The 14,369-nt window shown below is 43.5% G+C and overlaps 1 protein-coding gene across 1 annotated transcript; it reads right to left on the reverse strand.

The window, feature by feature from the left end:
* Positions 1–1,035: 1,035 nt before the first annotated feature.
* Positions 1,036–7,945, reverse strand: SAXO1 (stabilizer of axonemal microtubules 1). The gene is given in 9 exon segments (XM_063423409.1): positions 1,036–1,095; positions 1,097–1,226; positions 1,228–1,290; positions 1,292–1,548; positions 1,551–1,595; positions 1,598–1,752; positions 2,586–2,798; positions 7,704–7,777; positions 7,779–7,945. Coding segments are annotated over 9 exon segments (1,098 nt in total). The 5' UTR covers positions 7,880–7,945.
* Positions 7,946–14,369: the final 6,424 nt, after the last annotated feature.

The following is a 14,369-nucleotide window of genomic DNA, read 5'->3' on the forward strand; positions in this document are numbered from 1 at the left end:
ATTGCCAGCACTTAGGAAGAATTTCTATCCCAACAGGTTTCAAAGCTTTTTCAAAGTTCTAAAATATCTTTATACAGAAAATAAAGATGTAAATGCTTTTTATGCCCTTTAAATGCTGCTTTGATCGTCAGACACAAGCTTTTCACAGAATCATAGAATCATATATAAATAGAATATCCATATCAGTTGGAAGGGGCCCACAAGAATCATCAAGCATGCAACAGCTTTAGCTGGCACTTGAGCTAAATACTCAAGGAACAGACAGAGCTGCCAAGAGTAAGGGACAGGAGGATTAGGAAAGTAGAATGTACTTAAGAAGTCAGAAAGTTTCATTGTGCTAATAGAACAATCATAAGCCTACAGAAAGCACTTTGGACAAAGGAATGAGTAGTTCAGGTCAGAAGCTTAATACTGGCCTTACTCAAAACATAATGCAGCTCAAGCTGCTGGCTGAGCTGTGGCAATGTGAGAACTTCAACTCTGATATTTCTGGTACCCATCCAGAACCCTGAAGTGAAGAGCTTTTACTGAAAAACTTCTCTTCCAAGGTGTCAGCCTAGAGATGTATCTTTGGCACAAAAACCTCCCAGTCTGATAGCCTACTTCTGGGGAGCACAGTGACACAATTTATGAAGGTACAATATTCAATATTTATCCAGTAATTGTACCTTTTGTATGTGTCTTTGATGGGAATAGTGAAAAGGGCTGGATGTCAGACTTTGTTTTCCAGCAATGACTTTTACTTGTGACTTCACATGATGCAATTCACCTGTTTTACCTCTGTTTTTTTGGATATAGCTGAACCCCCTTGCCATCAATAATAAAGTTCATTACTAAGAGGTCTTTCTATCATTGTCTCAGGAGGAGGAGATCTCTCAATTAATAAGCAAGGGTTGGGTGGGAAAAACTAAAAAAATACAGAGAAACAAAAACCAATATGTCTTTTCCCTGGATTTTATGTTCTTCACTAGCACAAATTAACCAGAGAATTAAGTTTATTTTGAGAGTTCTTCAAATATGAAACCAGCAACTGGTTTAAGAGGCTACAAACAAAATCAAGCTGTCAGCATCAGTTTTCTCAAAGATGTAACTGGGGTGGGTCTTTGTAAGGAGCCAGGCATCTAACAATGCCCTTTGGTATGTAACTGGCAGTGTAGGTTGTTTTAGCATCTAGGAGAGTGTGATGCTTTGGGCCTGACCAGACAGGTTTATAGGTGTACATAACTGAGTGAATGAGGCCTATGATGGGTCCGAAACATGGTCAAGAAACCCATTGATTTTGCTGGGAAATTCTGGAGCATGAGTGGTAAGTTTTAGTCTATTCCATAGCCAAGGCTTATAGTTTTCCTTCACTGTAGAAGAGCTATTAAATGGTTCAGTAATTTTATTAAGCTGGGCCAAAGATTGACACATCTTGGCTGGCTTTTCATTTGGGTGCTTCCAATGATTTGTGTGCTTCCAGTGTGTCCAAGTAGTGGTGTGAAGGTCCATTTTCTCCAGAGGAGGAAGATATACATCAGGTTTTCAGGTGAATATTGGAGGCTGTAGTTAGCTTTTTGTTTTTCCTGAAATTCAGTCATAGTGGAGAAAAGAAGACAGGGACTAGCTTTGTCTGGTATGGTTTTGGAAGCTCGGTTGGCTGACCAGTCCACCCCGGTAAGGTTTTGTGTGTAGAGTGGCCATCAAATGAAACATATTTGACCTTGTATTTCTGAATTTTATGGGCATAATGTTTCACCAGAGGAAGTAGCATGTCACAAAATCACAGAATCACAAGGTCAGAAGAGACCCTCAAGATCATCGAGTCCAACGCATGCCCTAACACCTCAACTAGACTATGGCATCGAGTGCCACATCCAGTCTTTTTTTAAACACATCCAGGGATGGTGACTCCACAACCTCCCCAGGCAGACCATTCCAGTACTTTATCACCCTTTCTGTAAAAAACTTTTTCCTAAAACCCCATCTATATTTCCTTTGGCACAGCTTGAGACTGTGTCCTCTCATTCTGTCAGTTGCTGTCTGGAGAAAGAGACCGACCCCCACCCGACTACAGCCACCTTTCAGGAAGCTGTAGAGTGATAAGGTCACCTCTGAGTCTCCTTTTCTCCAGGCTAAACACTCCCAGCTCCCTCAGCCGCTCTTCATAAGGTTTTCCAAGCCCCTCACCATCTTTGTGATGATGGTTTGTGATCCAAGCCCTCCTCTGAACACGCTTGAGCGTCTCCACGTCCTTCCTGAACTGAGGGGCCAGACCTGGACACAGCACTCGAGGTGTGGCCTCACCAGTGCCCAGTACAGGGGAAGAATGACCTCCCTGCTCCTGCTGGCCACACCATTCCTGATCCAGGCCAGGATGCCCTTGGCCTTCTTGGCCACCAAGGCACACTGCTGGCTCATGTTAAGCTGCTGTCACCAGAACCCCCAGGCCCCTTTTGCCCTGGGCACTGTCCAGCCACACAGTCCCCAGCCTATAACATTGCAGGGGGTTATTGTGGCCAAAATGCAGGACTCAGCACTTGGACTGATCAAACTTCATTTTATTGGATGTAATCCAGTATGGATATCATCCAACTCTGCCCATCCGTAATTCATTCTGTAATTGGTTATGTACTCAAAGGGAGCCTTGCTTTTCTGGACCAGATTCAGAGGTTTGCAGCTTTGAGTCGCAACAGGTTCCCTGTATGAACAGTCCTTCTGGACAATGGTTCTGTGGTAAAATGTCTCTTTTTATGGGCCAAACCTATTCTTTGGTCTGATCCACTCTGTCTTTGGTTCATTCTGTAACACACAGTCATCTGGAATGAAAGAGGAATCATATTGAAATGCCCAGCTGAAATTATTTGATGAGTTTAGCCATATTCTGATTACTCCTATTATGATTATTACATTTTCTACTTCAATAAATATTTGTTTATGATGTAGTGTTCCACAAACCTTATTCAAACAGCAGCTGTAGAATATATTATTAACTAGTGTGTCAAGCCCCAGAGATGCCCTGCAGAAGGTAGATTGCCTTCTACACAGAAGGTTGAATCAAACAGGCCTGTACCCACTCATGCCTACAGAGATGGTGAAATACCCAGAAGGAAGAATAAATAGTATTCTCGGTCTCACAGAGACATTTTCTGCAGGTGACTGAAATGGTGTTGTCCTCATGCTCAGTAAACCAGGAATCATGGAAGGGTAGCATCAAGGCAGTGCCTTCAACCTACTTCAGACACTTTCCTGCTGTTGGGTTGTGGCTGGCTCTGAGCACAGAGTGTGCCTGTGTCTGCAGAAGGCGGTTCAGATGTCTCACACAGCATCTCTAGGACAAGGAGAACCAGATGTCCACCATTCCACTCTAAAGGCTAAGCTGCAGTGTTACCCTTCCTCTTTTTACCCTCTCACTTGGCCTGGTGGCTGACCCAATTCCTCAGCTGCACAGCTGGGATGTTGCCTCCAATTTGCCAAGTTCAGAGGCTTGCAGCTCGTCTTAGTGTTAGCAAGCTGTGCTGTGTGGCATCTCCTCGGCCCTTGGCCCTCTGTGGTGCTTCTGCTGTTGGAACAAAAAGAAACTGAGAAAGAACTTGCAACTCTGTAATTCTTCCTTATTAGAAAAACTGTGCTGGAATTTGCAGAACAAGCCTGCATTGATGTGAAACACTAAATTATAGTGCAGAAATAGCCCATATTCCAGAAATTTTGCTGTCCAAATTTATGACTAAGAAAGCGTTTTAGGTGGTATTTTAGGGACATGTATATGTTCCTTACTTGACAGGATATCAGGGAAATAAAGGCCCTGTAATCTGAAAAGATTTGTGCTGTCGCACTAGGAATCTGTTGCAAAGCTGCCTAACTCTCTGACCAGTACTGCAGCCAGAAGACCAGAGTTTTTTCCCCTTACCAGTAATTTTGTGCAACTTCCCCTAGAGACCATTATGGTTACTGGTAGGAAGTTGAAATGAAATAGTCTTGGAGTTAACCCAAGGGCTGATTTTTGTTTTCTTTTTATAATTTTCCTTCCTTTCAAACCACACTAAGAGTCATGAGCCAAATAAGCTTCCAGCTGACTCTGCACAGGAAGGAAGTTTAGATGTCAAAGTGCTATAGAGTAAATGATGCAATTAGGATATTTGTATTAGGATATTTGAATTCTTCAATCCAATCAGAATTCAGGTCACCTGTTTCCCTTGAGAGGTAGATGTCCAGGAACCACCACACTGGTGAGGTGCTGACCTTGTGCCCATGCCTGGGGTACATAATTTTCCTGGAGAAACAGTCCAACACGGTGAACTAGGAATATATAAAGACGTTCTTTTTACAGGAAATGCATTAATAAAGGATTTAAAAGTAAGAAGCTAGTGAGATTCAGACCACCTCTAAGAAGAGGTTTGTTCAGACATCTCACATTTCAGCTGCCAACCAAGAGTTACCAAAATTTTTTTCAGGTTCACCCATCATCTTTGTTGGAGAACACTCTGTGCATTTTGGATGTAACCACAGCTCTTACAAAATATTCAAAATATGATAAGCAAGGCCATCTGTCTTCAATCTTTAAAATTTATAAGCTCCACACGTTTAGAGACCTCATAGGCATTATGAATTTATTTTACTTAGTGTAAGCCAGAAGTGCTACTATTCCTTCAAAATATGTTACAGTTTTATTGTAACTCTAATTCTTAACCATAGATATTAACAGTTTCCCTTGTAGCACAATCTTGAAAACATTAGGGGGTACAGGAGGAATGCAGGATATGAACCATATGTTGTTGGAGGGTTAGGCACATCTCCCTATAACCAAGCAAGACTAAATTAAAACTAGATTACATATACGGAGATAGGCAGAAACAGCTATGTGTGTAGCCTGGAGGAGATGAGAATTTTGAAACTTTAAGTTGCAAAGTCATTTGACATGAACTGTGGTAAGCAATAACACCAACTTAACCCTCCAGTGTTCTTTGGTATATGATGTGCTCAGGGGAAAAAAAACATGACAATATGGTAGGAAAGGTAACTTAATACCAAAGTAGCACTATTTTAGATGCTGTTTCAATATTTCAGTTATAATAATTACTTGAATATAATGTTCCAAAATTTCATTCTTGGGTAGATGTGCTGGTTCTGGCTGAAGCAGAGTTAACTTTCTTCACAGTGGCTGGTACAGTGCTGTGTTTTGGATTTATGCTGAACACAAGGGTTGATAACATAAAGATGTTTTTGTACTGCTGAGCAGGGTTTACACACAGCCAAGGCCTTTTCTGCTTTTTGTACTCCATGCTGGTGAGGAAGCTGGGGGTGCTTGGGAGGTTGGGAGGAGACACAGCCAGGAGAGATGAACCAAACTGACCAAAGGGACATTCCAGACCAATGCCATCATGCTCAGTACGTAAAGTGGGGGGAAGAAGATTGTGGACAGGCATTTGGAGTGATGTTGTTTGTCTTCCCAAGTTACTGTCACCTGTAACGGAGCTCTGCTCTCCTGGACATGGCTGAACACCTGCCTGTCCATGGGAAGCAGTGAATTAATTCCGTGGTTTACTTTCCCTATTAAACTGTCTTTCTCTCAACCCATGAGTTTTCCAGCTTTTACCCTTCGAGTCCTCTCCCTGGTCCTGCTGGTGGGGGAGAGAATAAGGGGTTGCATGGGGCTCAGCTGTCAGCTGGGGTTAAACCACCAAAGTAGGGATCACTAAAACCTAGCAATGCTTGGAGAATAGCGCAGTGAAAACTTGCATTTTCTGCTGAGCCTGGGCCTTTAAGAGAATTTATTCAGTATGCAACTCGATCTTTCAGGGGGCTTGGACAAAGATTTCCATTTGCAGTGTTTGGAAAAATAAATTACCAGAGTAAATTATAACCAAATGTGGCTGTGATACCTTTTAATAGAGCTCTGGAGTTACACTTAAGGTAACTGCTGACCTAAACACTGAAAAAAGACAAAAATATACATGTTTCAGATGTGGAGAAGTTAAGGATATCTAAACACAGGACAGATCCTCCACTTGCACATAGCAGCCTTTTTTATTGGTTTCACTGAAACTATTCCAATGAATACCATCTGGTGACACTGCCTATGCAAAATAAAGTGTTCGAAAGTGTGTAGATATGGATATTTTGCACCTGTGGGTCATAGTCTTCACAACTCAAATCATTCTAAATGGACTTTTCTTGTGTGTTTGATGTACAAACTGCAGTTTATGATGTGGCAAATTGTTGTAGTTTAAATTTTGGGGGGGATCCCAGGGAGGGTTCCCAGGGAGCCCCCCGGGCTCTAGGGTCGTGGGTGTTCGCATGCTGGCAGGTAAAGAGACTCCAGACGCTGCTGAGGTGCTGATGAGGTGAGGGTTTATTCAGAGTCTTACCCCAGGGAGGCAGCATGGGGTCACTGAGGGAGAGGGGGAAGGGAAGGGGGACAGGGAGAAGGGGGAGAGGGATGGGGAGAGAGCAGTCTCCGGATACCACCAGGGCAAAAGAGGAGGAGCCCTCTCCGTTTGCACTCTTATCACAGAGGTTCAAAGGGGCGCGGTAACATTCCCCAGCCAATGAGGTCACAGATACACGATACTGCAGGGAGGGTACAGACTTTGGATAAACCATACATTTTCCAGGGGTGAACAAGAGCATACCATTTCAATAAAATGCAATCCCACAGCAAACATTTAGCTGCAAACAAGCAGCAGTTAGAAAAAAGTATAAAGTTCAATCATTTCAGCCAGGTAATTTTAATGATACATTCACATGGCTTTTATTCCTCAACTTCTTTTATAATTTTGAATTCCAAGAAAAATATTGTTGGTGTACATTGGGACAAATCTGCAATAATAAGGACCAGTCAAAAGCTATTGTATTTGCACAGCATAGTAAAATAAAATACAGAAACACACAAAAACTATCTCTCTGCCTACCCATGTTAGCTAGCTGCAAGGTGAGCAGAGGGGAGATAAAATCCTCTGACTTGCTACTTACGACTTACAACCAAAACTAGAAGGGTTTTGTAACTCTGTAACTGAAAGTTTTCTCTCAGTGCATGGGGAAGACAATTTGTGTTGCTGAAGAGGAGGGAAAAAAGCTCCCACAAAGACAAGCCACCATGTTAGTGCAACTGAGAAACAAGGGCATAGTTAGATGCACAGTTCACCTGTTTTACCAGCATTAGAGCTGGAGTGCATTGTGTATATTTCCTGTATTTCCTGTATACATCTCTTGTACTTTCATGGAGTAACTCTGCAGCAAACACAGAAAGAGTCTCATGCTTCATGAACTGCTCAGATCTAGGAAATTCTATATATTTTAGATGTGTCTCATGCGCTGAATGTGTGGATCATGTATGCAGTATACCAGGAATATGTTCAGTACATCTCAAAGATGCTGTTGTTGGATCAACATACAGGAATTCCCATGGCTCTGCTTCTACCTTGGATTTCTATATGCCTGTTAGATATGGAAAGGAGGTGAATTCAGAGAGATCTCAATGCTACCATTAATGCAGTGCTGCATTATCAACTATCTATTTCTGTCTGCATGGTTCCTGCACAGCTTGTTAGCATACATATACAGAACGAGTAAAAGGCTGCACGCTGTTTTGATCTGTCTTCTTAAAAAAAAAAAAAAGTACCTGTGAACTCCTGAACAAAGCTGCAAGGGCAGCTTACCTTTTTAAGTGGTTCTTATATCCATCTTGGTCCTGGGGATATGGCTGCTCATCCTCCAGGAGAGGCATGGAGGTACTTGAGACATAGTGTAGGACTTATAATCATGTCTGTAGGTGGAAGTCAAATCCATATTCTCATGTCTTTTCAGATGGTTTAGGTTTCTGTGGCAACACTTCATGAGCTACGTAATCTCTCCTGTGAAGAATAATTTCATTATTTCTTTTTTTGTTCCAGAAAAACATGCTCCTTTTTCTGGGCACACAAAGAAATGAATACTTCCCCTTATCTCCACCAGCTAAGAAATTTGAATAAGATACGAGCAGTTGGTGAAACACACAAGCCTTTTGCATTTGAAAACATGGACACTGCAAAAGGATCAGAGGCAGCTCTTGATAACCCCAGCCAGGCCAGGTTTCCCCTTCTTTCCACCCAGCAAGGGTAATGGCTTTATATAGAGCTATCTGTTTTACAGTGGAATTACACCAGAAGACATAACTCCTTTTAAAGGGCAATAATTATAGCAGGCTATCTAGTGTGTATAAGAAACACAGGAGAGAGGCAACAACAGCCTTCCCAGGCAACACACTGGACACCAGTGCAGCCCAGTTTGGGGAGGTAACATCAGAACTGTTTTACAGCAAACACCAGTTGGGCAAAGAAACATCAGCATGGCCAGATAGTCAGCTTTTTCTCAGCTATTGCTTTAAAAGAGCTACTTAAGATACTGGGGTAGTCTCTAGGACAACCTTGCAGAACCACAAAAAGATTTAGAAGAAAACAACTTTACCATCCAACATTCAACATTTCACCAAATCCTTTGGTACGGGGCAGAGAGTTTGCTGCCTGACACAAGCAAATTTACTTTCTTATATCAGAAGTAATTCTCCACTGGTGTGCAGATCTGTTTAGACCATTGCAGCCAGCCAGGAGAAACAGTCAATATAGCATCTTCTCTAGTTAATTAATATTACACTTTGCTTCTGGAATGATGCTGAGTGGGCAAGAGCCTGAGCCTCTGAATACTCTGTATTAGTGATATTTTAGCAAAATGTACAAAGCTCTCAAAAGTCTGTGTAAAGTGGAAGAAAAGAGAATTCACATTGCAAAGTATTAGGTATAGTGCTAAAAAAAAAGGAAATGCAGAAGTAAAAAACAACAAAGACCATCAAGGGGAGCTTATGTAGATGTCACACATGTTCCAGCCCCTTGGCATACTGTTTTCAGCAATCTAAAGCCAATGTATTTTTTAAGAATGGTCAAGAAAAGACAAGCTAGAACACAACAGACATTCTGCATCTTCAGAGCAGGGAGAACCCAGTAACAAAAAGGGTCTTTTCCAAGCCAGTCACTGCACACTTCCATGTTTGAAACAGTCAATATGTACCAGCACCAAGTAACAGATCACAGGTAGGCAATACTTTACCAGAGTGATAGAGTGTTTTCTGGCAGTAGGTATAAGGAGGGGAAGGAGTTGGTACAGCTCTGCATCAGGATGGGTACTGTGAGAGCTGGAAGAAGTCCTCACTGGGCCACTGTTCATCATTTACCAGCCACCCTGGCTAACCAAGGAGGTCACAAAAGACGGGAGGTTAGCAAATATTACCTCTATCTATAAGAAAGGCTGGAAGGAGGGAACTACAGGCCTGTCAGCCTGACCTCGGTGTCACAGGAGGTCATGAAGCAGATCATCTGGAGTGTCATTTTAAGGAAAGTGTGAGACAACCAGAGGATAAAGCCTAGTCAGTGTGGGTTTCTGAAACACAGGCCCCAGGTCCTGCTTGACTAACCTGATTGTTTTCTATGACAAGGTGACCTGGTTAGTCGATATAGGAAAGGCTGTGCATGTATCTACCCAGACTTTTGTAAAGCCTTTGACACCACCTTCCAAAGCCTTCTCCTGAGAAACTGGATGCTCCTGGCTTGGACAGGTGCTCTCTTTATTGGGTAAAGGACTGCTTGGACAACTGGGTCCCGAGAGTGTTGGTGAAAGAAGTTAGATCCAGATGGGCTTCAGTTACCGGTGGTGTTCCCCAGGGCTCAGTATTGGAGTCAGCCCTGTTTAGTATCTATATCAATGATGTGAACAAGGCAATTGAGTGCACCCTTATTCAGCTTGCAGAGGACACCGAGCTGAGTGGGAGTGTTGATCTGCCAGGGGGCCAGAAGGCTCTGCAGAGGGATCTGTACAGGCTGGATCTATGGGCTGAGGCCAATGGCATGGGGTTCAACAAAGCCAGGCACCAGGTCCTGCCCTTCAACTGTGTGAGAGACTGACAACAGGAAAGACTTAATGCAAACCTGAAAGAGCTAATGTCTCAAACACTTGATGGAAAAGGAATGTTACCATGCCAACTATGTAAGATGTAATTAGAAAAGAGGGTCTTGCAGAAGCAGCACAGTGCTTCCCTGAGACCAGCTTCCTTATCTTGGGTAACTATTTTTACAAACAAGTTTGAAACCATGAGACCCTTCTGATAAGTTCTAGAATAACAAAATGCATGTGCAAGGACTAGTCAATAAACAGTAAAATGGAGAGAGGCAAGGGTATGCGCCCATCATCCGTGCACCTGCCATCCAGAGGAAAGAGACCAGAGGCAGTATTGGAGCCCTGGGTGGTGACACAGGTCTGTTTTCTCTACCTCTGTTTTCTTATCTCTCCTTCTTCCTTTCTTTCTCTGCTTAAAAGTTTGAATCACTGCTTCTGCAGGCTGTTCAAAGATCACTGTTGTCACATGCTGTTCAGAAAAGCTTAATCTGTGGCTGTCCAGAAAAGTTTAAATCATTGCTGCCACACACCTGTCAACCTACCATAACATTTAAATCTTTCCTACCATAAATAAAACCTTTTAATTAATCATATGGTGTTGTTTTGCTGTAATTCAGCCCATGAGCATCCCGAACATCAGCTGCCTCAGAGCAGGCAGTGCAGGACTGCCCTCTGGGAACCTGATGTGTTACAACAGCCACAGGCAGCGCTGCAGGCTGGAAAAGCACCCAAGGATGCTGGTCAGCATCAGCTGAACATGAGCCAGCATGTGGCCAGGCAGCAGCGGAGGCCAAGGGCATCCTGGCCTGCATCTGGAATAGTGTGGGCAGGGAAGAGATCATTCCCCTGTGCTCATCACTGGTGGGGACAAAGTGTGCTCACTTTTGGGCCTCCCAATCACTACAGGAAAAGCACGGAAATGCTGGAGTGTGTCCAGACAAGGACAACAGAGCTGGTGAAAAGTCTGAAGCACGAGTCCTGTGAGGAGTGGCTCAGGGAGGTGGGGTTGTTTAAACTGGAGAAGAGGAGGCTCACAGGTTCCCCTATCACTCTCTACCTGAAAGAAGGGTGTAGCCAGCTGGGGGTCAGTTGTTTCTTCTTGATAGGGAGACAAGAAATAGCCCCGAGTTGCACCAGTGGCATTTAGAATGGATATTAAGAAGAATCTTTTTATGAAAAGAGTTGTTGAAGATTGGAACATGCTGCCCAGGGACACGGTTGAATCCCCACTCCTGGAGGTATTTAAAAGCCATGTAGACGTGGTGCTCAGGATTATGGTTTACTGATAGACTTGCTAAGTTAATGGCTGGACTTGATGGTCCTAGGGTTTTTCCAGCCTAAAGGGTTTTCTGAGGACAAATGGATGGTATTAGCCGACAAGACTTCAATAGCCATTGTCTTCTCTTAGGTCTCTACTTCAATTCAGCAAAGGCAAGAGTTATATTACTCAAGATTGTGCCTCTGATGGAGAATCAGGATCTCTGATGGAGAATCTGATCTCTGATGGAGATCAGTATCAGGCAACAGCACTGTTTGAGGAAAGGGACACTCTCAGATCCATTTTAAAGGATCAGATTCCTACTTTTCATGAGTTCCTCCTGTGGACAAGTACTTGTAACATCATTCTCCCAGGAGAAGGGAAAAGCCTCAGAAGTAAATTCCATCAGGGAAATGGGCACAGAGTAAGTATGAAGACTTCCTAACATCAAGACTGAAAAACAACATAGCTGAGAAAAAATAAACAGCCCAGAAATCCATAGTGATTGCCTTGAGAAAAATATACACCCCTTCTTTCAAATCATCAAGATCTAACATATCTTTTCAATCATCAAGATCTTCCTGAAAATCAGGCACTAAAGTTCCAGTATACAAAGTACCACAGAAAACACAGAACAAAAGGAAAATGCTCCTCTGATATCCTAAATACTTTTCCAGACATTCGTTCTGGTTTACGGAAACCTTCCCAAAAAAGCCAAGATCTTAACTGTGCTTCTCTGGCCCCTGGATTCTCTGATTAGATGACATCTCAACCTTCAGAAAGTGCCACACCCAATAAACAACTCTAGTAAACTGGTAATAAAAGATAAGGAGAAAGCTGAGATAGTTAATTTCATCTCATTCTTCAATGGCAACCTCTTTCCCCACACCTCTCAAGTGGACGGACAGCACGTTGAGGACTGGGGAAGAAAGGTGCTTCCCACTGTAGAGATCAGGTTCCTGACCATCATGAACATACACATAAGTAATTACTGGATGATGACATCCAGAGGGTAGTGGTCAGCAGTGACAAGTAGGGCTCCTCAGGGCTCTGCATTGGGAATGGTGTTATTTAATATCATTATTAATGACATGATCAAGGGAGCAAGTGCACTCTCAGCAAATTTGCAAGTGACAGCAAGCTAAGTGATGTGGCTGACACATCTGAAGGACAGGATGCCATTCAGAGGGACCTGGACAAGCTCAAGAATTGGGCCAGTGGGAACCTCATGATGTTTACCAAGAGCAAGTGCAAGGTGCTTCACCTATGTCGGGGGAACCGCTGGTACCAACGCAGGCTGGGGATGAGCAGATGGCTAGCAGCCCTGCTGAGAAGGACTTGGGGGTCCTGGTGGGTGAGAGGCTGGACATGACCCAGCCATGGGCACTGCCAGCCCAGAAAGCCAAACGTGTCCTGGGCTGCATCCAGAGCAGCGTGGGCAGCAGGGCCAGGGAGGGGATTCTGCCCCTCTGCTCTGCTCTGCTGAGACCCCACCTGCAGGGCTGCATCCAGCTCTGGGGTCCCAGCACAGGAATGACATGGAATTGATGGAGAGAGTCCAGAGGACAATCAGTAAGATGATCAGAGGGATGGAGCAACTCTCCTGTGAGGAAAGGCTGGGGGAAATGCAGTTTTTCAGCCTGGAGAACAGAAGGCTTCAGGGTAACCTAACTGTGGCCTTCCAGTACCTGAAGGGAGCTTACAAGAAAGAAGGGGAGACACTATTTACAAGAGCATGTAGTGACAGGACCAGGGGGAATGACTTCAGACTGAAAGAGAGTAGTATTAGATGAGGTATTAGGAAGAAATTTTTAACTGTGAAGGTGGTGAGGCACAGGCACAAGTTTCCCAAAGAAGTTGTGGATGCCCCACCCCTAGGAATGTTCAAGGCCAGGCTGCATGGAGCTCTGAGCAATCTGGTCTAGTGAAAGGCGTCCCTGCCCACAGAGTTGGAACTAAATGATCTTTAAGTTGCCTTCCAACTTAACTTCCAAGCCATTCTATGATGTCTCTGAAAGTAGCTCAGTCTGGGTTGTGCAAGACATCTCCATTATATCTGCAAAAAAAGAGGACAGTGGGAACAAACTGATTTTTTAATTAATCTCCATACTAATGAAGTTAAAATTCCACCGAGATTGTCTATCATTGGTGACTTCCTTCTCTCCACACCGAGACCAGGCTAGAACAGGGTGGGCAATGCTCATCCTGTCAAAAAGAGGCTTGAGATCCCACCCTCAGGTTTCTTCCCAGATCCATAGAAGTTTATGTTTACATTCAAGGGTACACTTCCATATACTGAATCTGTTTCCAAAACACAATAGAGGAGGAAGGGCCCAGAGGGCTCAAATAAAGCTCACCATACTTTTGAGGAGTCAGTTTCTCATTTGCATCAAATTTCCTTCTGTGAAATCATAAATCAGGAGGAGACCTTGTAGATTTATTTTTGTCTCAAAGGAGTTTTGAGTTAGGACTTGGAAAAGGAAGTCTTTACAGGGAACAAGACAGAACACAGATAATACCTGACAATTAAAATATTAGAAGAAACCACTTTGGAGTGTAAATCTCAGGGGAAAGAAAAAGATGAGCCACTTCCTCAAGAATTTTACAAAATTTCCACTTTCATGTAACCGAAGGAGAGTCAAACAGGAAGATGTAAAAACAATGAATGTGCTCACTCTTGCTACTCCATGTGACCTTTTTGGAATGGATTTTTTTTCACAAAAGCCTTCCAACACAGCCACTTTCTGGCCACACTTGTGGTCATCCAGCATTCTTTGGAATTATTTGTCATTCTCCAGCTGAAAATGATCTGCCTGTCCTTTCTGTTCTAAATCTGCTAACTTCACATCACTTTAGTCCCCCTGCTCTCCTAAGATCCATGATGCAGCAGGCCAGTCATTAGCTTGATTCTGGAGCGTTTTGAGGAGGCCCTTATGTCAGCTTCTTATGGTAAGACTGCACTCAGACCTAAGTGGGGCAAATAGCTATGCTGCCTAGCACATTGTGGACCTGCAGGTGGCACAGCCAGGTGCCAGCAGCAGCATTTTGCAAATAAGAAATGGCTGATGAGGAGCAACATAATGGCACTTCACTAATTCCTCACTTAATATCCCATTACAACCCGGCTGCATGCATAGAGTCTGGAGGGACAGGGTCTGGAAGAACCTGTTTTCCCAAAAGAACTGCAACAGAGGCCTTGTGCAGCTTC

This window comes from Prinia subflava, chromosome Z (genome assembly GCF_021018805.1).
Source record: "Prinia subflava isolate CZ2003 ecotype Zambia chromosome Z, Cam_Psub_1.2, whole genome shotgun sequence".
In the NCBI taxonomy this organism is placed as follows: Eukaryota; Metazoa; Chordata; class Aves; order Passeriformes; family Cisticolidae; genus Prinia; species Prinia subflava.